Source organism: Anabrus simplex, chromosome 10 (assembly GCF_040414725.1).
Source record: "Anabrus simplex isolate iqAnaSimp1 chromosome 10, ASM4041472v1, whole genome shotgun sequence".
Lineage (NCBI taxonomy): Eukaryota > Metazoa > Arthropoda > Insecta > Orthoptera > Tettigoniidae > Anabrus > Anabrus simplex.
The window spans coordinates 124,994,041-125,021,925 of NC_090274.1; the positions used below are offsets into that span (position 1 = coordinate 124,994,041).

General features: G+C 41.0%; 1 protein-coding gene across 1 annotated transcript in view; it reads left to right on the forward strand.

Annotated features, from left to right (window-relative positions):
* The first annotated feature begins 17,108 nt into the window (after positions 1–17,108).
* The window catches only part of LOC136881886 (uncharacterized), a 77,558-nt gene continuing 66,781 nt past the window's right edge, over positions 17,109–27,885 (forward strand). Inside the window, exon 1 of the mRNA XM_067154330.2 lies at positions 17,109–17,190. Within this exon, the coding sequence (XP_067010431.2) occupies positions 17,119–17,190 (72 nt within the window). The 5' untranslated portion in view covers positions 17,109–17,118. The remainder of the gene's footprint in view (positions 17,191–27,885) is intronic.

The window sequence follows — 27,885 nt, forward strand, 5'->3', positions numbered from 1 at the left end:
GGTATACAGGGCAACCGCGATGTGAAGTTGGGTGCCCCCCGCACAGTTAGTGCACACCGGCGCCTCCCTAAGTGTTGCACAGGCCGTGTAATGGCGATCACCACCACAGCGATTAAACCTATATTGGAGCCCACACCTCTCCTGCCGGTGGCCCCACCTCAAACAGCGGAAACACTGCAAAAGCTGCTGAGCGGGACGTTCCAATCTGATCGCTACCCATTAAGGTCCTCTCCTGTTTGACTCAGCGCTCGGCGGCCTTGCTGGGAGCAGTCCTGCGTGGCCCTCTCCTTGAGGGCCAGAGTCTTCTTCTTCTACTTCCTGGTCCGGGGTGACATCTGCTTCCTGGCGGTGGCGGTCTCTTCTCAGCGGGGGAAGGGGAGTCAAGAAGCGCGAGTCTGTGCCCGCCTGCCTTTGTTTCAGCCTCTGGCTGTCTGCTTTTCGGTGGTAGACGTCTCTTGCGACAACTGGATGATCGCCTTCTGGCTGCCGGTGTTAGCAGGGCAGCTTCTGCTCCCTGGTAGTCGGGTGACCTGAAAATAAGTAGAATAGCTCCTCTAATAGCGAATCCATGGGGCGAATGATTATCGCCCAGTTTAGGATGTTCTCGATGGCATCTGATGAGAGGTCCTTCCCTTCAGACCCCATCTAGCCTGGTGAGAAGTTCAATGATGGGGTAGGCCGACATATAGCCGTAGTGTCCTGGTCGATAGTACACCATCAGTGCAGGGAGGGTCAGGCTGAGAGGGACGGTCCTGTGTTCGATCCAGTGAAGAATTTCCACCACTGTTTCCCTGTAGTCCTCTGGTAGGTTGTCTCGCAGTTGTGCCTTTCCTGTTGTTTCCTGAAATAAATGCCTGAAAGGGAGATAGCACTGAAGAGAGCTTCCTGGCAATGTTGGCAGTCACGGTAGACAATGCTCTCTTGGAAGATTTACAAAGAAGTACAGTTGCCTGACTAGTATTGGGAAAGTACAGATCGCCTGGTGAGGAGAGTGAGTCAGCGGGAAGTATGTACGTACTCTCGCTGTGACTGCCAAGCTCGTCCTCCCAAGGTGACAATGCATTAGTGCAATGTATGATTCTGCGCTTGATGCGCAGTAATGCAAATTACGGTTCTGCGCATGATGCGTGGTAGTTCAATTTACGGTACTGCGTGGATTGCGTATTAGAGCAATTTAAGGCTCTGCACATGATACGCAGTATAGTCCTGTCAAGATGTACATCCGTGCTTGCAAAAGGTCCGGTCGTAGTGCATTGTTTATATGTCGTTAGGACCTAAAGCAATATTAAAAACAGATTTGCAATTTCCAAAGTGCTGTGCGAGCGGCGGTGTACCCAAAAAACCATGACATTTTCGCTTTTTTCAGGTTTTGCTCAATATCTCAGTGTAGGAAGGGTTTGGCCGGCATCTTCACTCTATATACTTTTAAAGTAGACTAAATTTGCTACAATTTGAGACCAACCTACACACACATCCATTGGTTCCCAAGATACAGTTTTCTGAAAATAGGCATTTTTCCAAAAAGTGATTTTTTTCGAAATTGTCACTTTTGTATCTTCTAAAATACGCATCCCACGTCAAATATTAGATGACATGAAGTTGTAATAAATTTAATTAGCTTTCATTTGAGACCACACTGGTACCTATTGGCCAAGCGGTTAAAACTGGCAAATAACCAAAAGGTCATAAGTGGGTTTTGGAGGAAATGCAAATAAACTCTTCTCAGGTATTTTTATGGCTTTATTTATCAAACAGTTACATTTTTTATTCTTAAACATTGTTTGATAAAAAGAAATAATATACCTATCGGGAATGACGTCACCATCAAACAATGTTTTATATACCTACATACTTAAATGCTTGTACAAACATCATGGTAAATTACATTTACACAAAAAATAAAACTTAATATAAATCATGTAGGTATTCTGCTTTGGTTGACAAATCATGCCTTTCTTTTTATCTTAGATGGCCCGGGCTTGGGCTCGCTGGCTGCGATGGACGCTGGGAGAGGCGCCTAGTCTCTAGTCGGGTCATCTTCATCGTCCGAGAATTTCAGCTCCGCATCCGGGACGTTAATGTACAATTTGCCACCGCATAACTGGCGGAGGACTGAGCAGTGGAGCCCAGTCTTTCTGCACGAGCAGCTCCCAGAGCACTCTTTATTGCATTTACATGAAATGTTTCGCAGAAGTGCAGGAGGTGCGGGATCCGTGGCGGTGGGGAAGGGGGAGAGTCCCTGAGAAGACAGCTTCCACCTCCAATCAGTGGGATTCAACTTGACTCCCCTCCACTTCTGCACTTGGAGGTAGCACCTTGCTGCATGGTGGCTTGCGGCATCTTCCGTCGGTGGCAAACGGGCGAGGTTTATGCTCGTTGAAGTGACAAACGTCTTGTACCTCAAGAAATCCAAAGTATCCCTCGCGGTGTCACCCCCACATAGAGCCAAAAAGCACTTGATGCCTGCTACTCTCATGGCTTGTGGGGTGGAGTCTGGCCAAAGGAAGACCTCCAGTTGCTCAGCAAGTGGTTCACTCTTGCTCAGGAGTGTGGTGGTTTTGGTCCTTCCTTGGCCAAACTGTGCTGAGGGGGTATCGCACCCGGTAAACGCGTGGGTGAATAGTACCGTCCCTGATGATCGCTGGGAGTCCTGGTGGTTGCAAGAGGTCGTAGAGTAGTGACAATAACCAGCTTCGCCCTTTGTTTTTCTCTTCAGCGTCTAAACCATTGAGAAGAACGAGCAGGTCGACGTCTTCTCCAACTATGAAGCCCCGATCGGCTACTGCTCTTTTTGAAAGCGCCGTCATGACGATCTCTCGATCCGCATCTTCTTCGGCAACAGCCACTTCTACTCCCTCCTTGTGAAAGCGCCACAGAGAAGAGTTATTAGACGTCTCTTGTTGTCCCCATTGTCCAATACATGCTCTTGAGCAATTTGAATTACTGTGGATTCATCGAACGTCAATTCGTAGCTGGAATGAGCTGCGTAGCGCCGGAATCGTTCCGCTGTTTCGGTGGGTATTTTGGTAGCATCTTCGGGGTAGCAGTCAGAAACGATGGAGACGTTATTCTCAAAGTGCTTACGGACGTAGGTTGTATAACGCACCAAAAGTGCGCTGCCACACGACCTTGTGCAAGAGGAGCCACCATCCGGAACGACGCGAATGCTGGCATCTATCAGCGTGTGTCTTGAAAGAGGAGTGAATGCAGAGTACAGAGGGGATTTTGTGCCCTTGCGCATCCCCTGCTCATTGAACAAAGACATCGGGAACGGGGCCAACTCATAATTGAAGTCTCATTCTTTAAATCCTCAGGACCTGTCAGTAAACCATTACTGACAGAAAGCCAATTGTCAGTTTTGGGAAATGGAGAGTGGAGTGCAAACTAGCTTTGAGTTTATCCACATCATTGTTATCTCGGACGATTCGAGAAGGTCTCATTTCTACATGCTGATCTCCAGTAGGATATGATTTGCTGCAAAAACTTTCAAGTTCCTCAAATACGTTCACCATAAACACCATTCCTGTTATTCACCTTGCCAGCACATTGTCGGAGATTCCGCTTCCTTGGGTTAACTCACCGTAGGTTTTCAAGGATCGCATCAGCTTCTGTTCAATCGTTTGGTCTGATCACAACCCAGACCGAAACTTGTCAGACCGGCGAATAGTGAATGATCCTATTGTGAACATGTCGTATTCACTTGTATCCATCCGATCTTGTAGAGCCATCATATCCTGAAGATAGAGGTTCGCGCTCTTAGCGTACAAAAAATGTCCAGCTGCGTGGACAAAAGTGAGCATCTTACTTATGACTGTTTTTGGTTATCTGCAGTTTTTGAGAGAACCGCTGAGCCTACAGGTACCACTCTTGCCTTAAATGACAGCTAATTAAATTTACTACAACTTCATTTCATATAATATTTTACGTGGGATGCGTATTTTATAAGATATTTCACAAAATAAGTGACCATTCCGAACAAAAATAACTTTTTTGAAAAAACTGCCTATTTTCGAAGAACTGTATCCTGGGAACCAATGGCTCTGTAGAGCTCTCCCTGGTATCGAATTGTAGCAAATTTGGTCTACTTTGAAAGTATATAGAGTGACTATACCGATCAGACCTTTCCTTCATTGAGAAATTGAGCAAAACCTCAAAAACGTCCGAAAATTTCATGGTTTTTGGGTACACCGCCGCTCGCACAGCACTTTGGAAATTGCAACTCTATTTTTTTAAATATTGGTTTGGGTCCTAACAACATATACAAAATTCAGAACGACCGGACCTTTTGCAAGCACGACTCCCTCTTCATGTTTAACTTGACTGGACTAGTAGTGCAAATTACGGTTCTGCGCATTACGCATTACATTTCTACGAAAAATGTGCTGTAATGTAGCTTACTGTTCTGCGCAGAACGCGCATTTGTATCATTCACGGTCCAGCGCAGGATGTGAAGTAGCTTAATTCACTCAATCACTACTGATCTGCATTTAGGGCAGTCGCCCAGGTGGCAGATTCCCTATCTGTTGTTTTCGTAGCATTTTCCTAAATGATTGCAAAGAAATTGGAAATTTATTGAACATCTCCCGTGGTAAGTTATTCCAATCCCTAACTCCCCTTCCTATAAACTAATATTTGCCCAAATTTTTCCTCTTGAATTCCAACTTTACCTTCATATTGTGATCTTTCCTACGTTTAAAGACACCATCCAAACTTATTCGTCCACTGATGTCCTCCCACGCCATCTCTCCACTGACAACTCGGAACATACCACTTAGTCGAGCAGCTCGTCTCCTTTCTCCCAAGTCATTCCAGCCCAAACATTGCAACATTTTTGTAACGCTACTTTTTTGTCGGAAATCGCCCAGAACAAATCGAGCTGCTTTCCTTTGGATTTTTTCCAGTTCTTGAATCAAGTAATCCTAGTAAGGGTCCCATACACTGGAACTATACTCTAGTTGGGGTCTCACCAGGGACAAATAAGCTCTCTCCTTTACATCCTTACTACAACCCCTAAATACTCTCATAACCATGTGCAGAGATCTGTACCCTTTATTTACAATCATATTTATGTGATTACCCCAATGAAGATCTTTCCTAATATTAATGCCTAGGTATTTACAATGATCCCCAAAGGGAACTTTCACCCCATCAACGCAGTAATTAAAACTGAGAGGACTTTTCCTATTTGTGAAACTCACAGCCTGACATTTATCCTCGTTTATCATCATACCATTGCCTACTGTCCATCTCACAACATTATCGAGGTCATTTTGTAGTTACTCACAATCTTGTAACTTATTTATTACTCTGTACAGAATAACATCATCTGCGAAAAGCCTTATCTCTGATTCCATTTCTTTACACATATCACTGAAATATCTAAGAAAACATAAAGGTCCAATAATACTGCCTTGAGGAATTCCCCTCTTAATTTTTACACGGACACATAAAGCTTCACCTACTCTAATTCTCTGAGTTCTGTTTTCTAGAAACAGAGCTACCCATTCAGTCACTCTTTTGTTATGTCCAATTGCACTCATTTTTGCCAGTAGTCTCCCATGATCTACCCTATCAAATGCCTTAGACAAATCAACCGCGATACAGTCCAATTGACCTCCTGACTCCAAGATTTCTGCTATATCTTGCTGGAATCCTACAAGTTGGGCTTCAGTGGAATAACCTTTCCTAAACCCAAACTGCCTTCTATCAAACCAGTTATTAATTTTGCAAACATGTCTTATATAATCAGAAAGAATGCTTTCCCAAAGCTTACATACAATGCATGTCAAACTGACTGGCCTGTAATTTTCAGCTTTATGTCTATCACCCTTGCCTTTATATACAGGGGCTACTATAGCAACTCTCCATTCATTTGGTAAGGTTCCTTCATGCAAACAATAATCAAACAAGTATCAAACAGACATGGTACTATATCCCAACCCATTGTCTTTAGTACATCCCGCGAAACCTTATAAATTCCAGCTGCTTTTCTAGTTTTCAACTTGTTTATCTTACTGTAAATGTCATTGCTGTCATAGGTAAATTTGAATACTTCTCTAGTATTAATAACCTCCTCTATCTGGACATTATCCTTGTAACCAACAATATTTACATACTGCTGACTGAATACTTCTGCCTTTTGAAGATCCTCGCATACATACTCCCCTTGTTCATTAAGAGGCTGCCGGAGCTGGAACGGCCGGCCACCAGCTCAGGAGTTGTTGTAACATGGGTGAAAAGTATGTAAAAGTGTTTACAAGGAAACGGAACAAGGTAAAATTACTTTGTTTTTATAGCGCACGGTAGTCTGTGATACACTTTTCATTAGCGTAAAAGCATTTCAAAAAGAAATGCAAATATAGTTATAAAATGGTAGTTAAAATAAAGAATCTCCATATGAAATTGAGCTCTGAACCGCGGTTTTCCTAAACTTGTTTTAAGTCAAGGTGGTGTTCAAATTACAAGCAAACTATACCGTAGGGAAGTTTATATTTTCCTCTAATGGGCTACTTTAACATAATTTAAAATTAGGGATTCTTTATATATTTAATCGCGATTTTAATAAAGCTCTGCTTATTGACTTACGAGTGTCGGCCGAATTCTACTGCTGGTAGTTCAGCCAGTTTCCGTCAGATGCCGCAGCGTCACTAAGCCTTGTCATTGAAGAGGGATGATGACAGATTAGCTCTTACCCATGCAGGGATGTGGTGAGCTGCTATCAGTCGCTTCCTCACCTGCGCTTCATAACAAGCGGCAGTGGACACGCTGACAATACTTTGTTACTCGCTAGTTGTGGTATGACCTTTCAATAGCACGTTATATTTTGTCGTGTTTATTATGCCGTATCTTTTTACCGAGAGCAATGGAATGGCAAAATGCTTGATTTATTATAAGACATTAATCTTTATTAAAAATTTTAACACTGGGCGAGTTGGCAGTGCGGTTAGAGGCGCGCGGCTGTGAGCTTGCATCCGGGAGATAGTGGGTTCGAATCCCACTGTCGGCAGCCCTGAAGATGGTTTTACGTAGTTTCCCATTTTCACATCAGGCAAATGCTGGGGCTGTACCTTAATTAAGGCCGCGCCCGCTTCCTTCCAACTCCTAGGCCCTTCTTATCCCATTGTCGCCATAAGACCTATCTGTGTCGGTGCGACGTAAAACCACCAGCAAAAAAAAAATTAACATTCATCGACATTATTTTTTAAAACACGCCGAAGAATATGACAAATATGTTGGTGAAGAATACCATGAAATTGCCAATGAACTTAAAACAGCTGCCTTATCTGAGGTAGGTGTTATCCGACTTTATTGAATTGTCTTTATTATATTAGTGACGCAATGATGCTTACTATTCAAACTAAGACAATTAACTTATTTTTATTGGTAATTGTAAGTCGGAGGTGAATCGTCAGTTCGAATAAGCTACAACATATCTCACTAAAAGAATGGCTAAATGGCGTAACGTTACAGAAATAGATGCAGTAAAGGTTCAGAATCCGCATACTGAATAGTAGTTGCTACTAATGTTTCTGTAATATCTCTGTGTGTATACATTTATAAAACTATTTTAAGGTTTAGTAGAATAAGAATAAATTGCTATAAGTATATGTTGTTCCTCTTTCAGTTGTAGCCTATTACAATATGGGCAGTGGCGGTTCTAGATACTTAAAAACCGAGCTCGATAGCTGCAGTCGCTTAAGTACGGCCAGTATCCAGTATTCGGGAGATAGTAGGTTCGAACCCCACTGTCGGCAGCCCTGAAGATGGTTTTCCGTGGTTTCCCATTTTCACACCAGGCAAATAGCGGGGCTGTACCTTAATTAAAGCCACGGCCGCTTCCTTCCCACTCCTAGCCCTTTCCTGTCCCATCGTCGCCATAAGACCTATCTGTGTCGGTGCGACGTAAAGCAACTAGCAAAAAAAAAAGAGGTGACACTTGAAGAAGGGGGTTATATGAAAGTGAGGAGCCCGGCACAAGTAAGTGGAAATAAAGCTAGGACTCAGCTAAGGGCTCCGTGGTCGCCAACCCAGACTCCCAAGTTCAGAGCCCATGGGGCCCGCTTTAGTCGCCTCTTACGACAGGCAGGTGATACTGCGGGTGTTATTTTACTACCCCCACCTACAAGGGGAAGTTGCAGTGCCCCTCAGCTGTGTCGTTCTTTACCAGCACCGTTTCAGAGTTTCATAACGGGTAGGTATACAAAACCGTCGTTTACAATCCTTGTATTTCTTGGAAATGTGGTTTTCCAACGTAACTAGAATAACTCACACTTCAGATAGGTCAGATAGGTCCGTGAGCAGCGTTGCTATTGGCTAAAGCGCCTGACGTCACCGAGAGCGAGAATGAAGTGGTATTTTTTTTTAGCTTAGTAGTTGCTCTAATTATACTCCACTCAAGTCATGAAATACAGAACGAATGGATATTTAGATGCTGTAACATTTATTATTTAAAACTAATACGAAAACATACGACTTCAAATCCGTCTTTGTAAAGACAAAGAGACTTTCACAACGGCTCGAAGGTTGGAACGCAGGCCTTCCGCCCCTTGGCAGGTTCGATCCTGGCTCAGTGCGGTGGTATTGGAAAGTCGACACGTTAAAGAACTCTTTCGGGACAACATTCCGGCACCTCTGCGTCTTCGAAAACATGTTATTTAATCGAATTCAAATGTTAACACTATATGCAATGGGATGTTTTATACATTGTTTATATATTTCAGAACTGTTTGTTTCCAAGGGGAAAAAACTGTTATATTTGTAAGGCAATTTTTTTAACTCAGGATTGTTGGAAAATTTCGTTCTTGGTCGCGTTACAATCTTTATCGTATGTCCAAAGTATCACTGTGTGACTAAAGAAATGCGTAAATGAATTAACTTCTGTTATATCAGTTTGTATTTTCATTGGGTAGAATTATATTATGTATCACTGACTGGCCGGTACGTGAGGCGGGGACGGGGTTGATGCACTACTTCATATCAACATCGGAAACAGTGTCCGGCATGCTGACCTTTGGTCACAGGGGTCCCGGGTTCGATTCCCGGCAGGGTCGGGAATTTTAACCATAATTGGCTAATTTCTCTGGCATGGGGGCTGGGTGTATATGTCGTCTCCATCATCATTTCATCCTCATAACGACGCGCAGGTCGCCTACGGACGTCAAATCAACAGACCTGCATCTGGCGAGCCGAACTTGTCTTCGGACACTCCCGGCACTAAAAGCCATACGCCATTTAATTTATTTTTGTCGGAAACAGTACCGGTACCTTATTTTGACTGTTTTGCTCAGCACTAACCCATGCTCAATAATTTCCTGGAATGTTTCGCATTCCGTACAAATGTTAACACCATCAGCTCCGTGCAAGTACTGTATCACAACTTCCTGGTGATAGACTATGTGACGCTGGAGGGTGAGAGGGGAATCGCTCGCTCGGCCTTGGCCTTTCTTGCTGACATCTATGCACCCGCGATGTAACTATCAGTGGAGTTAGCTGTCGACAACAACAAGACTAGTGGCGATATTTTGAAATAAAATGTGGGTTTAGAGCTGACTCCGGCCGCCTCTTAATGATTCCTGGAATGTCCTTCTTGGAACCTGTTTCTGCCTTAAAGTACCCATACATACTCTTCCATTTTTCACTAAAATTAGTATGGCCACCAATTATGCTTGCCATCATGTTATCCTTAGCTGACTTCTTTGCTAGATTCAATTTCCTAGTAAGTTCCTTCAATTTCTCCTTACTTCCACGGCCATTTCTAAATCTATTTCTTTCCAACCTGCACCTCCTTCTTAGTCTCTTTACTTACCTGTTATAATATAGTGGGTCTTTACCATTCCTTAAAACCTTTAAAGGTACAAACCTATTTTCACATTCCTCAACAATTGCTTTAAACCCATCGCAGAGTCTGTTTACATTTTTATTTACCGTTTTCCACTGATCATAGTTAGTTACTTTAAAAACTCCCTCATGCCTGTTTTATCAGCCATATGGTACTGCCTAACAGTCCTAATTTTAATCTCTTCCTTTCTTTCACATTTATTTTTAACTACGACAAAAACTGCTTCGTGATCACTAATACCATCTATTACTTCGGTTTCTCTATAGAGCTCATCTGGTTTTACCAGCACCACATCCAGAATATTCTTCCCTCTAGTTGGTTCCATCACTTTCTGAATCAGGTGCCCTTCCCATATTAACTTATTTGCCATTTGTTGGTCATGCTTCCTGTCGTTCGCATTGCCTTCCCAATTGACATTTGGTAAATTGTGATTCCCCGCTACAATCACGTACACTCCAAAGACATCAAGTTGCCTATTATCTTTAGAAATGAGCCTTACCCCTAGAATTTCGTGCTTGTCATCTTTAACTTTTTCGTAGCTTACAAATTCTTTACCGTTCCTCTGAGGAAATTAATAATAATTTGACAGGAAGGTTTATTTTTCTCCCCGTTATGCAGTAATGTGCAGCTGACCCTTACAGGCTGAGTGCATGTTAACGTGTGTTTCTGTCAGAATCGTCACGATTACAATTCGGCAAGTGTTCTGGTGTGGGAGAACCAACATATGTGTGTCTGGGGTAGTGATAAGCTGATAAGCAGTAGATTTCCCTCAATAACAACAAATGTATTAGATAAATTTATGGTAAAATTTAGTGATTAGGTTGTGCTCATTGCTATTAAGCCTGGACGGTCTATAAATCGGACCTTGAGCGGGGACATCTGGTAACGTCAGAAACATCGGTAGTATTTCTTTACACTTGTCGATAGGTAAGTCGTAAATAAATACATGTGATTATAAGAGCAATAAATGTTAGAACTCTAGCTCGATGGTAATTAGAGACACCATTGTTATGAAATTGCAGTCCATTTCCCGTTAAATTAATGGCATTGGTACCGTTTTTTCGTTACTTCAATCTTTTTACTCGGTCTACTGCTCTGTATAGCGTAGTAGGAAATCTCAGGAAAAATGACTGACAGTATAAACGCGTTTTATATGTAAATGTTAACAGTTCTGTTAGAGAAATACGAAGTGTGATGCAGGTGCTGCAATTTATGAATCTTTAAATACAGCCGGATCTCTTTTGAACTAGGCGATATGTGATGGCAACCATTGCCCGGGGTTTCAGTTATAAAGCTGCATCTAGACCGAGAAAGTTGAGGAGGCCACTGTAGTAAGCAAGTACTGTCCGTATACTCACTCCGTACTTTCTTTCCCAGTTCTTTCCTTCGCGCCATACGGCAGTGATTTATTACTCTCGGTGTTTTCTGAACGTCTTGTGGAATATTCGCTATGGTGATTACGTAAACAAAAATAAGCATGGAATTGCACTTTGTAAATTTCGTGAGGAGCTGATTGCTCTTAAATTTACGATGCCGGACCTCAATTTTTGAGGCCTAGAATTAAGTAAAAAAAAAAAAAAAAAAAAGGACAGGAGTGTATAAAAGTTGTGGAATAAACACCCAGTGGGAAGCGTAAGTTTTTTATTACTATATTTCCTTTTAATATTTTATGTACTGAGTGGTCGTAAACAACGTGAACTAGGTGTGTGAGCGTTAGAGGGTTGGTCATACTGATAAATGATTTGAAAGAAATAATTCTATCTCGCGTCGTCATTTTATCCTTTGAGGAAGTTAGCCAATCAGATCGCTTTGCGGCGCAGTGTTGCACGACAGATGTCCTCACCAGGGCAGACAGGATGGTACCACGGTGACACGAATAGTGTGTTTATGTTTGATTTCTCGGCACGGCCGTTAAGCCTCGTCAAGTTTGTATTCGCCCACTGCCATTATATGAAGAGTAGTAATTAATGAGATATGAGAATGACGATAAAAATGATTCACTGGAGATTTCAGTCTGGAATAATAAAAGCAATTCACAAATGCATTCAGGTCCTGGACAGTGAAATATTCTGATCATACAGGTCTTATTGTTAAAAGCACGTACTGCAAATCTCGTGGCCATAAGTTGCAGCTTATAATGCGCCTTTCCATTCTGGTGACATTATGCCGTTAGTACCCGTATCATAGAATTAATTCATTTAACCATAATGGTCAATTATCTTAGGTCCGTAGTTGCACATTCAGTTATTTAAATATGTGGCTCCACCTTGTCATTATTATGTTGCTAATGACTGTACATGTTTTTCTTCTTCATCACCAGTATTCTCTTGGACTTTGTTACATCATAAAATCACAATTCTTATCATGTTAAAATTATTGTAAGCATTTATAATTGAACTGTTTTTGGCTAAATGATATAAGGAATACATCTAATTCTAATCTCGCAATATTGTTACAAACCAAAGAACAAATTGGTGTGCACTGAACTCCATCTACCCCAGCGCTGCTGGGGTAAAGAACTTTGTATTAACATTTTCGAATTATTCCTTAGAACGCTTTTTATATAATGTTAAAAAATTGCGAACATCTAAGCCAAGCCAAGTACAGATGTCTCAACAATCCGCTCGCACTACGGCAGTTCAGCTTCTCCAGCGAGCTGGGTTTCCTTGCCGGCATGATAAAGAGCTACCCCCAGTGAAATTTAAGGTCGGTTGGGTGGTGCATGCACCTGAAGCTTCCTCAAGGCGGAGCTGTGCCTCCTCCCCCTACAGTGATTTACGGCGACAGGCCATAGAGCTTAGGTAAGGGGTGTTAATTTTAATACTTGACACTCAATGTCTTCAGCGCTACACACTAGAGACTGCAAGAAAAATGCAACATCTTAATAGTACAGCCACTTGCACATTGTCTTGCTAGTAAAAATAGAGCCAGTAAATGAAATCATTTGTAATATAGAAGAATATATTTTAGTCTTGGGTTTCGGCATGTATACAGTTTTTTGAGCAATTCATTGATTATTCATATTGGTTCTGTATTGAATTAAGAGTACACATAAAATAAAATACAAAGGTTTAATCCACCTACTCAATGCATTTACAGTAATTGCGATGTTTATAAGAACATTACAATGTATTACGAAGTACTAGTTTCGACCCTGTGTGGGTCATCATCAGCCTAGCCAAGATGCATATGGATATGCCAAAGTTCTAAAGCAGAATTACATGGTGGAATGGAATTTAAAAGAATGAACTGAATATGTGATGGAATGATGTACATGTAAAATGGTGAACCAATGAACCGTTATAGATGTGATGTTATGCTTATCAGTGACAAATAAAATTTTGGATTTATGTCACATACAGTTAAACTGTAAGAATTATACAGTTATTGCAGAATGAATAAAATAATCTCTGTTGGTGAACACTCTAAAATTGCACATTTAAAAATGTAATATGCTGGTTTAAAAGCAAAATCCAAAGGCTTCTATTAAGTTTCTAGAGTTCGGAATGTGTCTTCGGGTGGAGATATAAAGTTCAACATTGGCACAGAGGGAATCTTTCTTGCGTAATGTCCAATAAATCCAAAACAGAAGTTAAATATTGATAGGATTGTTCGACATTCTTCTAATATAATGAATCTTGCTGTGCTGTGAGGAATACTCCCAAATCAAGTAGGAACCAATAGAACCTTGCGTGCAATGTGAGCAACCTTCCTGGTGGAGTGCAACTAAGAGTAGTTGGACTAAACCTTTGTATTTTATTTTATATGCAATTCATTGATGACACGTGTAGAGTATGTGTTCTGATAGCTGCAGAAAAATATTTAAGTTGCCCAGCATGAACACAGAGTTAAGCATGAATATTTTTCTGTGATGGTGGTATATAGTGAATTTTGGTAGTGTTCCTCTTGGATTATAGGTGAAGGTTTCATGAGTTCTGTGGCATTCTTCATTAATATAACGTGTGTTATATGCCATGACAAATACTTTCCCGTGTTTGTCGTTGATGAACATCCACTCAGTATGCAAGTGAAACTATAAAACTTCAATGACGGTAAAATACCAGTTAAATTTTGCTGATTAGTTTAGATTGGGCTTTTTAAGTAAAAAATAATCTCAGTTTATTTTTGTGAAAACCATGACTGTACTATCACAAATCATCAACAGATCAAACTGTAAGTACATTGTTTAAAATCTGCTATAGCTTAAGTAATGATGGTGTCGTCACTGCCGTGAATATCAATTAGAAAGTATGTGCGAGCGTATGGTTGAAAAAATTCCTGAAAGATCTTTCCCAGGTAGACCTATCCACAAAAAATACAGCCTTATAAAATGGCAATGTTGACTTTAGACGACTGTTTATATTTAAAAAAACATTTTTGCAGCTGAGGTAATGAATATGTTCACCGCACTCTAGTTGTGGGACTATTGAATGAAAACTACCAAATTACTCAGTAGTCGTCAACTACCGTTACAAGCGATAGTTTCCGTTTGCATTCGGTTTTTCATTCGGATCGCAAATTCAAATTGTTTCCACTATTCAGCGCTGAAATCAGCCTCCACTTTCATTATGTACTGTAGTCACTCATTTATTGTAAATTAATGGATATCTGACTCAAAGTTTTATAATGATAAGTGCAGTTTTATTATTGTGCACTTTATCAATAGGTAATCATGTTACAGTTTCTATAAATACTTTCCATATACTTAATGAACCTCTGATGATTGAACATTAACCTTAAATGAATGAAATGATTTTAAAATTAATATATGCACAATTACTTGGTCCTAAGAAAATATGTTTTTAAAAATTTAGTTTATTTTGCTGTATTCACATTACTTTAATATGTGGTGTCATTACAATACAGTGTAAACCAAACCTTCGTCTGAAATTAACTTTCATTTGTTATTTTATGAAGAGGCGATCTTACATTCATTAACTTGTGGTTTGGGGCACAAAAATGCATTTTATTTAAAATGAAACGCAATGACCACAATTGCTTTAATCGGGACATTTTATCTTATTTGATAGACCAACGTAGGTATTTCAGTTTCCGATCACTTCACTCGAACATTGTGTAATGTTTGTTACTAGTCTCAATATTTCCGCTTATATCACTACCAGCAAAAGAAATGCGCAAAAATCGGTAGTTTAATACAAAAATCCACATTTCGGAAGTTACTAGCAAATGACTAATTACTAGTTAATATAGTACCACAGTACAAAACGTATATTACTACTTCATAACTGATTTCAAACCAAATGAATCATTTTATAGTCGTGCTTCACAGTCGGTAGTCTACTGATAGTTTAAAATTTATAATGTCCAATAACGGACCATTTATATTGGTATTATAAATTTACTCATTCGGGACAAATATTTCAGATTCCCTATGGGAATCAACATCTATATCATATTCCCATCACTACCGCATGCCACTGAAAGAATACACAGTAAACATTTTTGTTAAAAGAGTCTGTATCTGTATTAAAATTCTAAATGAACACATTGAAGGTTAAATATTAGTGGTTCTTACTGTTGACTTTTTCACTAATTAATTACTTTGTGTTCCATTGCAATCATTCCCTGGTTTGAGGAAGGTGCATGTAAAATACATGAAAAACCAACAAGACTTTGACCTTAATTGATTCGAAAATCAAGCAAGCCAGTTAAACATATCCTTATCTTAATGGTTCAAACGTTGGCCAAACAGACAAAGCTTGCCGCTAAACATATCACATTTAGCCTGCCTTAGGAAAAAATTTAAAAAAAAACACAAGAACAAAAAATAGTAGGCTGTTTTGTAGACCTTTTCTTGTATTTGCTTCCATTACCATATAATCTGCATGGATTACCAGTTATACTTTTTCTGATGCTATAGCTTGAACATTGACAGTCATTACAGAGGACATAAAGGGTCACCTTATTCTATGTATTCTGATCTATTCATCTGGTTACTGTGAAGAATATCATTGATGCTAGTTCCTCTACCAGCATTATTCTTTTATTTCAGTTGAAGGTCTTGGTTAAGTCTATGAAGAACCCATACGGCTTTCCTTTTGGGAGTTTTAAAGCTTTCTGGATAGTGTCTTTTGGGATGATCTGGAGGGTAGATCTATGTTCGCGAAAACCAAACTGCATCTAATTATTAAGAGATAAGAATTTCATAGTGTTCCTTATTGAAGTGAGGTCACTATTAAGTTAAAAGAAGATATGAAATGGTTCAACCTTCCAATACTATTAAAATAAGAAATGTAAGTTTACATTCCTATTTAATTAAAATTGGTTCCGGTTTTGACCAGTATTCTTGGTCATCATCAACTGATCACATGTAAGTGTAAAACAATGCACGGATAAATAAAATGCGATAGTTGCTGTTAGTGAAGCACTAAAATCTTTAGGGAGCACTGTGTGTTGAGGTTTAGTCAATCACAAATAAGAAGCACAGGTAAAAAAAATGTGAACTTAAAATGAAACCATTAGATGCAGTTAACGAAGCACTATAACACACTATGGAGCACTGTTAGCTGAGTTTTCATTGCTAAGAAGAAGTCTAATATTAAATACATATTTTACAGTTTCAGTTCAGAATACACAGTATAATTTTACAGATCAGCACTGCATGTCAACATGAATAGGAAGAGTATCTTATGGTGCTCATTGACCAGAGCATTACACGTACAGAGATGAAATGGAGGGATGGTACCAGAGATCATTTACATTGTTTTATTGATTTGAGCATCAATCTTCCTTATATGTGGGCCGTTTAACCCCACAAAGATGCAGTATGGGCCATATTGAGTCCTGCCTTGCAGAGACAAGTATCACTGCCACTGCTGCCATCATCAGTGTGTTGTAGGTGACAGAACGTTCTGCCTTCGCTCGCCTGTGCTACTCACTACTGTTGAACAGCAATTTCCATCTTCCTCACTCAGCACATTCTCTCACTTTGCTAGCTCTATTACAACTAATAAATTCATGTACACGTAGAAGTGTTTTGCAAGGAGTGAGATTGTTCTTCATACTTTGTGTAATAGTGGAGTTCACTGGACAATGAATTCAAGAACAATCTTCACAAACTACCAAGCGTTAGAGCTAATTTTTGGTTAATTTGTCTTATATCATGAAGTACCATTATACATTTTAAAATGCATCATTTTTTGTTCCGAGTTGTGAATGCAATAAACAAAAATGCTTAAAAAATGTTATTCAAGGTATTATTTAATCTCCCGATGTTAAAATCATGAAAAGAGTTTTATTTTGTAGGTTTTGGAAACAACATGGAGGAGCCACATTTCATCAAATGCGAGCCAGGATTGCTGACAGATGAAGAAGAAGAGGCTACTGTTGATGTAAGTGAATTTTTATTTAGAGATATGCCTGAATTGTTGTTACACCTTGTTTTTTGCTATTGACGTAAGTTGTATTGTCATAATGAGATCAAACCTCTCTCTCATGTCTGGGATCACTGCAGACCCAACGGAACTCTAATTAATTCCAGACATTCCATCTCTTCCAAGGAAAGGTACAGTTATCTCAACTACACAGCCAGTGGTGCAACAGACTCGTACAAAGGTGGGAATTACACATACTGCACATAGTGTACTCTTAACTGTGACCAGCCACTCGTATATCACTGCACACTGCAATTCAAATGGTATTGAGTCTGGTGCTGTGGTTTAAAGGTAGTGATGGTCGGTTAATTGAATTTATATGCCAGCACGTTGCCTCCCAAATCATAATTTGTGGGCAGAAACCACTTTTCATTATGGAAAGTTGGCAGTGCCTTCCCGATATGTGTGATCACATGTCAACTCTTTAGAGAATTTGATAGTAACAGGGTTTATCCATCAGTCTTATGATGTATTTTACTTATTTGGATGTGTTTGGCTACCTTCCATACGTAGAAAATGTTATTAAAAACATTCTAATATGTGATTTGGTCTCCTTGAACTGTCAGCGGGTTATTAATAAATTCATAATTGTGGTGAGTTGATAGTCGGTAGAATCATTTGTGACTTGTCAAAAGAAACTAAGGAACTGACATTTTTGAAGAATTCTATTAAATATTTCATTGTTGTTGTTGTTGTAAAAATAATGTAAAATTTTGTGTGTTTTATTTCTGGTGAAATTGTGTGATTTTAAAGAATTTTCAGGACTCACAGAAGAGACTATTATTTACTTAATTATCGAGTGTTAAAAGAAAAGACATTGATATCGGAGATCTCCAGTAATATGTTTGTTGTAACCCATTCTTTGTATCACCCTGTAGTTGCCATGCAGAGGCTTCGATCACGAAATTGCTGAGTTTCGCAATCAAAACCTCTAGAACGAATTTCCCGCATTACCGTATATGGTGCTGTTATTCTATTGGTGAAAATAATGCCAAATTGTATTGGTGAAACTTCGGGTCGAAACATAGGTAGCTTCCCTGATTGGCTGTTTGAGTATTTTCCTATTTCCGGGCTTTGGGCTCCTTAGCAGGAGCAAGGCTCTGTTCAGCGTCTTTGGTTTTCGTACGTCTTACAAGGAAAGGAAACAATGGAAATTAAATTTAGCGCAGAGGCCTATAGAGGGGCAGTCCTCTCCTAATACACATCTGTGAGGGATGCATAGCCCAACAGGTGTGTACTAAATTGACGCTGAATTACTGGAGGCAACTTGGCATGTATCTGGAATTGAAATTGCTGCTAAGTAGACTTTCACTAATTTTTAAAAAACCTCTTATCATATCAATTAATTTTTAGACAATATTGTAAAGTGTACTACAATAATGTTGTCATGTGCTCGTATTTCCCATGTCAAATTTCTTAACTACTGTATCATAGAAATATTTTTTTAATATCACAACATATCTCATCTCAGTTTTTCATGAACAATAGTGTAATTATTTTTTTAAGAAAATTGTTTGTTTTAAGATTAACTGATGTGCTGATGATGCCCAATAATAAGGGCAAAACATGTCCACAACTTTTCAACCTTTTATGGTTATTTAACCACAAAATGTAGTACTGTAGGTATTGAATAGGTGAACAATAAATGTATACTTTGTAAAATGAATGTGAACATTACATACTGACAGTACGGCAAATTATTTCAGTTTCTTCGTTTCTAGAAGCTCAGATTGTAATGTCATTTATTGGCACGTGAGTGCCAAGCTGAAGGCTTGTGGTATTACTAGGTATATTTGTGGCACAAATCACAAATTCCTTGTTGTTTAAAAGTAATTTTTCATTACCTTCGTTCTGGACTAATTTATAAATTAATTTTAGTACCCTGGTTCACTACCCCTATGAACCGTGTGACCTTTCCACAGTAGGGATGCTTGTGTGTCCCAATGAAGCAGATAGCCAAACCGTAGGTGCAGCCATATCAGATGGGTATCTGTCGGCAAGACAGACTAGTGAATGGTTCCTAGAAAAGGGGGTAGCTGCCTGAGAGTCTGGATGATTGACTGATATGGCCTTGTAATAATACTCAATATGGCTTAGCTGTGTTGATACTGCTACACAGCTGAAAGCAGTGGGAAACTACAGCGTTACTAACTCCTGAGGAAATGCAGCTCTCTCTGTATGAATGATATACTGATGATGGCTTCCTCCTGGGTAAAATATTCTGGAGGAATCCACATATAGAAAGGAACATAACTCGGGCCAAGAACTTTGGCGACAATTTACATCCCTGTTTCAACCCAACTTTCGACTCAATCACTCCACTCACTACCCCATCTTCCACCCTGATGCTACAATAGACTTTCTCATATATACTTCTGATCGCTCTTCTCATCTTCTCTCCCACCCCAACCCTCCCCAATCTTTCAAACAGGGCCTCCCTGCTCACTGTACCAAATGTCTTCTGGAAGTCAATTGTGGCAATAAATACTTTGGCCCCTGCTTTTCTTACATATTTATCAATTATGGTTCTCACGATCCTTAAATTATCAGCCGTCATGCTCCCCTTCCTAAATCCATTTTGAAAACACGATATATATGAGTAATCCTCTGTCCACTTCCAAAATCTATTTGCTAGAATACCTGTGTACACCTTGCTCAGGGAGTCCAGCAGGGTTATACCTCTATAATTACTGGGATTAGTCCTCTCCCCTTTATTTTTATAAATAGGACATATAATCCCCTTCTGCCATTATTTAGGGAATTTCGCTCCCTCAAATAACTTGTTGAAGAATGTTACCAGACACTCTATCATCTGCTTATTTTTTGCTACTTTCTTCCAGTACACATTAGTTATCCCACTTTCCCCACCTGCAGTCATGGTCTTCAAATTTTTTATCACTACCCTCATCTCCTCACTTGTTATTCTCTTTTTCCAGCTCTTGGCAGCCCTTCATCACCTCCGTCGGCCTTACCCCACCCTTCCTGTTCTCCTAGTAATTCGTGGAAGTACTCTACCCATGTTCCATTTTCGGTTTCGTCACTACTCGTCCCCCTGTTTATTTTTTTAACCCTCGCCCACACCTTTTCTCCTTCCCTGTTCTTGCACTCCCTATTTAAAGTTTCCGTTTGAGCCTCCTGCCAAACCTTTTTCTTCTCTCCTATCATATTCTTGAATTATTTCCTCATCCTGCAAAATTTTTCCCTTAACCCCCTCTCACCATGTTTCCTGAACTCAGCCAACGCTCTCAACACTGCCTTCCTTTTTTCCTTACATTCCTTCTTGAACCAACCCTCTCCCACCTCTCTATTCTTATTCCTGTATGATTTCTCCTCAGCTATTTTCCTCCCCGGATACTGCAAAAGCTCTACAGCTCTGTCAATATTATTACCTTTCACTGCTGCCTCAATCCCCACCCTGATGATCTGGAATTCATCCTTCTCCAGATATTTGCATAACTTTGCTCTCCTCTCCTCTGACCATATATACATAGGAACTCTGCGACCTCCCACACTCCATTCTCTTCCTGAACTCTTCTCTTCAGCACCCCATCCCTATTTACGATCATATATAGCGGGGAGTGGTGCAATTCCAGCCAATCCACCATTCCCATCCTGTTAATTCTGTCCAACATATCATCCGAACTCATAATCAGATCAATAACACTACCTCCTTCATATGTAATATGTCATTTTTCCTTATCACCCTGCCACCACCCATTTAGGATATACAATTCACACGCCTCACATACTTCTAACAACTTCTGACCGTAAACGTTTCTCACTTTATCTTCACTTTTCCTATCTCCCATTTTTTACTCTCCGTACTTTTTACCATACTCTGGACAAGAGCTTCCTATTCTTGCATTTAAGTCCCCTAACAAAATCAGTCCATCCTCTTCGTACTTTCCACTAATAATATTAATTTCCTCTATCAGGCCATCGAAGAAGTAATCATTCCCATATATTGATCCCCTTGGAGGATTGTATATAAAACCCAAACACACATTCTTTCTTTCCACCTCCCCCCCATTTTAAACCTAACCCATAATACCTCTTCAAGCTCATTTTCTATATCTATGACTTGATCACTTAGTTCTTCTTTAACTAATAATGAAATTCCACCCGAAGTTCTCCCCTTCTTTCCCTGCTTTTTCTTCGTTTTATTCCTTATCACGAACCCCTTCTAGGTTAAATTTGTCCCTTCTTTTAGCCATGTCTCTAGGAGGGCCACTATATCAAAACTCTCTACCATTTTGAAAACCTCTTCATTCCCCAACTTACTTCCCACCCCTTCAATATTTATCATGCCTATCTTCCACCCTAGCTACCTACTACCCTCCCCTACCCCCTCCTTATCTCCCTTATTTTTATTTATCTCAGCAGCGTTATTTAACTTACATTTAGTTCTACGAAGACCTTCTCTATCCTCTCTGTTCTCTCCCTTCTTAACCGCCCTTACAGACTCTTTGTTCCCCCTCTCCTTCTGCCCTTTACTTCTCTTTCCCCATAGATCTTTCAGACTTACACTTCTAGTCCTGGTTGTTACCTCTCTCCGGGTACTTGCCGCCTCTTCCTCTCCAGCATTTCCCGGTGGTGCATGACTGTTCGCGTTGTGCTCCACTCCCTGCTCGTCCTCTTCTTCTTCCCTTCCATCTTCACTCTTGCCTCTTCTTTCTTCACGTTGGTCCTCGCTGCCCCTCTCGCCAACCGCCGTTTCTCCCTGATCCACCACCGAGCTCTTCTCTTCTCTTGTTACTACTATCGCTCTCTTTTCTGTAATGGTCTGTAAATAATTTTGGTCCATATGTTGCAGCCTTTCTATTGACCATTCTCTCACCCAGCGGCTGTTTCTCACCACCAACTTGTCTCCCCTAATGAACGTTCTCAATCCTTGTTTCCTCGCACGCCACATGTGTCTTCTTAGCACTTTGAACTCTCTGCTCGCTTCACTACCTATGTCCTGTCTCAACCATACCTTCTCTTCCTTTAAATTCCCCGCGTTCTTTAGGATAATGTCCGACATCAGGGTAGACATCAGCGTGAGCTTAATTGGTCTCCCACGTCCACCTTTCACTCTTCCCACACTCTGTGCCTCATCAATATCTACTTCACTAAAATGTATCTTCATTCTGTCCCGAATCAAGTTCACTATCTTATAAACTAAAGCCACCTTATCTTCTTTCGCTGTTTCTTCCACTCCGTATTAAAAAAATGTTCTTTCTCATTCGTACCTGGATCCCATCAGCCATTTCTCTCTTCAGTTTCACCACCTCCCCCTCCAGCACCTGGACTTTCAATCGCATTTTCTCCATCTCCGCCTCATTTCTCTCCACCTTCTCCTTTAGCTCGTCCACCTCACTTTTAACGTACTGACGCAATTTCTTTAGCTATCTGCCACGCCTCCTTCACCACTTCTTTTAGCGCCTCTATCTCTTCCCACCCTCGGGCACTAATTGGGCCTGGCCCTGGGTTTAACTCCATTCCACCTATTATGAGCAGCGCTGATAGCACCACCGCCACCAGCAGCCTTGCCCACACCCCAACTTCCTCACCCTTCATCCTCTTGCACAAGTCCGTTTTCTTCTTCCTCGTGCATAGCCAACTCCCAATCCTCGCTCGATAGAGCTCTAGCGCTATCCCCATACTTCAACACACACTTAGCACATCCGTCCTCACTGCTTACTTGATTGAGACTGTCTGGTGCATGTGCTTCACCAGCTTGCTGTGGTGATTCAACGTCCCCAGTACCGTCTGGTGTTCTAGCGTCATCTGTGTGCTGTAGTTGATGAGCCTCCCCAGTGTGCTGTGGTTTATCAGCCTCACCTGCGTACTCTAGTGTATCATCCTCACCAGTGTGATATGGCGCGTTAGCCACAACAGCGTGGTCCGGTGCATCAGCCTCCAGAGTGTTGTGTGGTGTATCAGCCTCCCCTGTGAGCTCTGGTGATTTCCAAGCAGACTCCGATCCCCTGAATCTCATAGGAGACCGAATGCTCTATTTAAACCTCGAGCCACATTCCGAACACCAAAAGAAGCTTCCAGGCTGCTGGACGTCTCAGGAGACCTAGTGCTCTGCTCAAATCTGTAGGTACTCTCTAGACAGCAAGTAGCCTCCTAGCAGCTGGATCTCTCTGCGGAACGAATTCTCTTTCTACACCTTGAGGCCACTTTCTAGACCGCCAAGCTGCCTCCAAGCTACTTGAATTCACTGTCAGCTAATTCATTATTCAGAAACCGAGTAAAGACTGCAGCAGATGTACATAAGCCGAATGGTACATCGGCACAGTTGAAAAGTTTTGTGGAAAATTTGAATTGGAATATGTTGAACTGAAGTTGAGCATGAGTTGAAAAATGATGAGAAAACTCGAAGCCTGTCACCATAACTTTTTCTAAGAATTGCCAGGTGGGGAGCAAGAAACTTGCGGCCTGAAACTAGTGGCAAATTTTTGCAGTCTTGATCCATTTCTGGTATCCCTCCCTACTTAAGCTTAGTAGTGCTTTGGTACATTCTGAATTTCTGGACTTTTCATCACATTGAAGAGTCAAAAACAGGTATAAATCAGTAAAAGTGATTGCTACTTAGTGTTTGCAATTAGAATACATGCGGCTATGCTGGCTCATTGGATATTATAGGTTCCCAGGATGTCAAAAAGTGATGACTTCATTGTCTAATATAGAATACGAGTACCATCCAGTAGCGAAATCAGTCAAGTGCTTGGATTGCTCTGCAGGTTGTATCAGGTAATATGCGTATTTCAGGTCAAAGGTGGTAAAATTTTGGCATATCAAACCGAGAATTACGAAGCGTTATCCAGTTGAGTGACTAATTTCTGTTCAACGTACGATAATTTACAAGAGGACGATAACCACCCTGGTAGGCGACAGCCGATAGAGAGGAGAACAAACAGTTATGTTACGTGATTGGAAATTAGTACACCAAAACGTTACTTAAACCTAACTCGGTAAAGACGTCAGGAAATTTATTCCAAAGATTCCCCCAAGCATCCTCCAACCTGCTGGATCTTTCAGTAGACGGAATACCCTAGTTACACCTCTAGACGCTTTATAGACCAACGATCAGCCTACACGCTGCTGGATCTCTTTGGGGACAGAATGCTCTAGTTACACCTTGATCATATATCTAGGCCATCAACAGACCCCGAGATGCTGGAAATGTCTGGAGACGGAACGGTGTAACGGCTTGCGGAGCGTTCTCTGGTGCATCAGGCTTACCTGTGTGCTCAGGTGGATCAGCCTCATCTGTATCATCCCAAGTGTGCTCTTGTGTATCAGCCTGCGAATTGTGCTCTTGTGCATTTGATTCAGCTGCGTGCTCTGGTGGGCCAGCCTCACATGTGTCATCTTCAATGTGCTCTGGTGCAACAGCCTCCACAGAGTGCTCTGTTGTATCAACCTCCTCTGTGTGCTCTGTTGTAACAGCTTGCGGAGCGTGCTCTGGTGCATCAGCCTCTCCTATGTGCTCGGGTGGTTCAGCCCCACCTGTGTCTTCCCTAGTGTGCTTTTGTGCTTCAGAATTATCTGCGAACTCTGGTGCAACATTCTCACATGTGTGTCCTGGCAAATCAGACTCACCTGTGTCATGCCCAGGGTATTCTCGTGTTGTCTCGTGCACTGGCCTCACCTCTGTTCTTTGGTGCTTCATGCTCCTCAGTATGGACTGGTGCCTCTGCGTTGCCTGTGTGATTTGGTTCATCAGCCCCCGCAGTGTAGTCTTGGGCATCAGACCTCCCTGTGTGCTCTGGTGGGTTAGTTTCTCCTGTGCATCCCTACTGTGTTCTGGTGCATTTGCTTCACCAGCATGCTCTGGTGATTCAGCGTCTCCAGTATGCCTGTGAGCCTCCCCAGTGTGCTGTGGTGATTCCCAAGCAGCTTTCAAGCCCCTGGATCTCGTAGGAGACTGAATGCTCGTCTTAATCCTCGAGCCAGTTTCTAGACCAACAAGCAGCCTGCAAAGTGCTCGATCTCACTGGAGACTGGAGACCAATAACTGAACAAGTTCCACTGTAAATGGTGTTGGGCGCACATTACTCTGAAAAAAAAAAAATGGATTCAAAATCACAGTTCTGTGAAAATAATAGAAATTAACACTGCTCATGAAATAGTCACTGGCGAACTGGAAGTGATAGGCAACGAAAATAAAATCTGGAACTTTCTGAGATTCAACTGTATACAACTTCACTTAATCTCAGTGCGAGGAAGAGATGACTAGGGATAAGCAAATGCAATGCTGTAGTACACACACATGGAAATATATTAAAGTGTCTATGAAAATAGTAAAGGAGCAGTTTATGACTCTTAACACGCAGTCTCGCAAAAAAGAATCAAGTTCCGTTAAGACACAGTCATTATCAAAGAAAAGTCACAGTCTCTCGGAAAAGAAATGTAGACACAGTCTTTCACGAAGTGAATTAACAATCTTTTGGAAAGAAACATTGGCACTGTTCCTTACGACGCGAATTAACACAGTCCTTTGACAAGAAATGTACTTTCACTAGGGCACAGTTTTCACGAAATAACTTTACACTGTCTCTCGAAAAGGAAAAGTGTTTCACTAAGGCACAGTGTTTACGCACTAAGTCCTTCACACTATTATAATAGCACAGTTTCTCGAAAATATCTACGAGGCAGCGATTACTGTATAGTCTCTGCAATGCGAAATTCACAAGTCGAATGGTGTTAAACAGCTCGACAGATTCTATCGCTGACATTACAAGTGAAAAAGTTTCTTGCTTGCACGCGAAGTTGGAGTCCTATGAGGATGTATTCAACACTTATATCGCGTATTTTCAATCACCGGTCCTTAGCCGGACACAGTAACAGACTGTACTATCGCAGCTGGCCCATACGGCATGGCAGCTGGTATACAACGAAATCACACACTGATCACTATGGGGCTAGCAAGCTCCTTATATTGCCCTAGGTTGGACGGGCAGACAGAAGATATGAGCCTCTTTAAAATTTTATAACTCAGCCATCCTTCCGCCGATTTTCATGAAATTTTGGGCAGTGGCATTTTTTATCCAGCCATACAAGGTGACGTTCTTCAAATCACGATCGCACATCACGTTCATGATATAATGACACCGAAGCGAATGGAACATTCGATCGTGACGTCACTTGGCCTTGGCTGGTACTCTGCAGCGAGCGATCACTTGTACGCTGTCACCCATGATGCCTGCGCGCTCGGCACTTGTTTTAAATCCATACAGATGAGTGTTAGCGCGTTCTCCTAAATAAATCCATGAACGGCGAATGCTGACAGGGCTTTCCTGTTTCAGGCTGTGACAAAGCAGCAGCAATCTGGAAAGGAGTAAGGCATGGCTGCAGTTTGTCCCCTCTCCTTTCCAGTGTTTACATAGGACAGGCAAAAGGGGAATTTGGAAAAGGAATCACAATCCATGGATAGGAAATTAAAACTTTTGATATTTGTTGACACTTGTGTTTTATCTATCTGAGTCTGCAGAAGACTGGATAAAATGTTGAATTTTATGGAGGTAGTCTTGGAGGAATACAAGATGAAAATAAATAAATCCAAAACAAAGGTACTGGAGTGCAGTTGAACGAAGTCAGATGATGCAGGAAATATTAGATTAGGAAATGAAGTCTTAAAGGAAGTAGATGAATATTGTTACTAGGGTAGTAAAATAATAAATGAGGCAGAAGTAAGGAGGGCATAAAATGTAGAATAGGACAAGCAAGGAAAGCCTTTCTTTAGAAAAGAAATTTTCTCACTTCAAACATTGATATGGGAATTAGAAAGATGATTTAACACCAGAAAGACAGAGGGGTCATTTTTGACCCTTTTATGAATTCAGCACTCTGCTGTTCCTGTAATTTGTCTTAGATTTCATTTAGACTGCATGACTTTTCATCATTCGGGCTTTATTTACTGTTGTTGAAATTTGGATGCCCCAGCCCTAAAAGCTTGGCCCCATAATTCAAATAACCTAGAAGGATGGTAGGGTCAGTTTAGGCCTGTATTAGGTTGTACAAGAACTCTCATCATATTTCCATAACTTTGCTTCTATTTTGTTTCCTGTACATTATGTTGACTGTTTGCTTCTTCCCCCACTCCACTCCATCTGCTGTCTGCAACTATTTAGCCCGTCCCCACTTCGCAAACATGAGTCAAGGTCAGAACAAACCCGCCATTCACAGTAGTGAGCTTGTGAAGTGTGCATTATAAACAGTTTGTTTATTGAGCTGTTTTTTGTGTTTATTTTACGAATGATTCCTGAAACATGGGGCACAGAAGGTATATTTCTGGCTGGACAATGTAATAGTATCTCTCCAGCAACTAAGTGAAGATGACTTTGGAGATGAGAGAGAGGAAGAATTAGTTCATCAGATGATGATTATTCCCCACGAGCCTCTCCTTCAAATTCTTTGTGTGAATCAGAGCTTGAAGACATTAAAAGTAATCCGGCTGACTTGCCAGATATAACTACAGTGGAAAACTTGAAAACAAAGGCAAAGGTAACAGTGTTGTACGGTTTCTTAATTGGTATGCAATGTCTACATATTCATACCAAAAGTCGTGACAGATTCTGTTTTAAGTTCACAATTAGGAGTTCGAGGTGGTTCAGAGTATGGTCCAGGGGGCGTGGGCAGGTTGGAGTAAAAATGTTACAG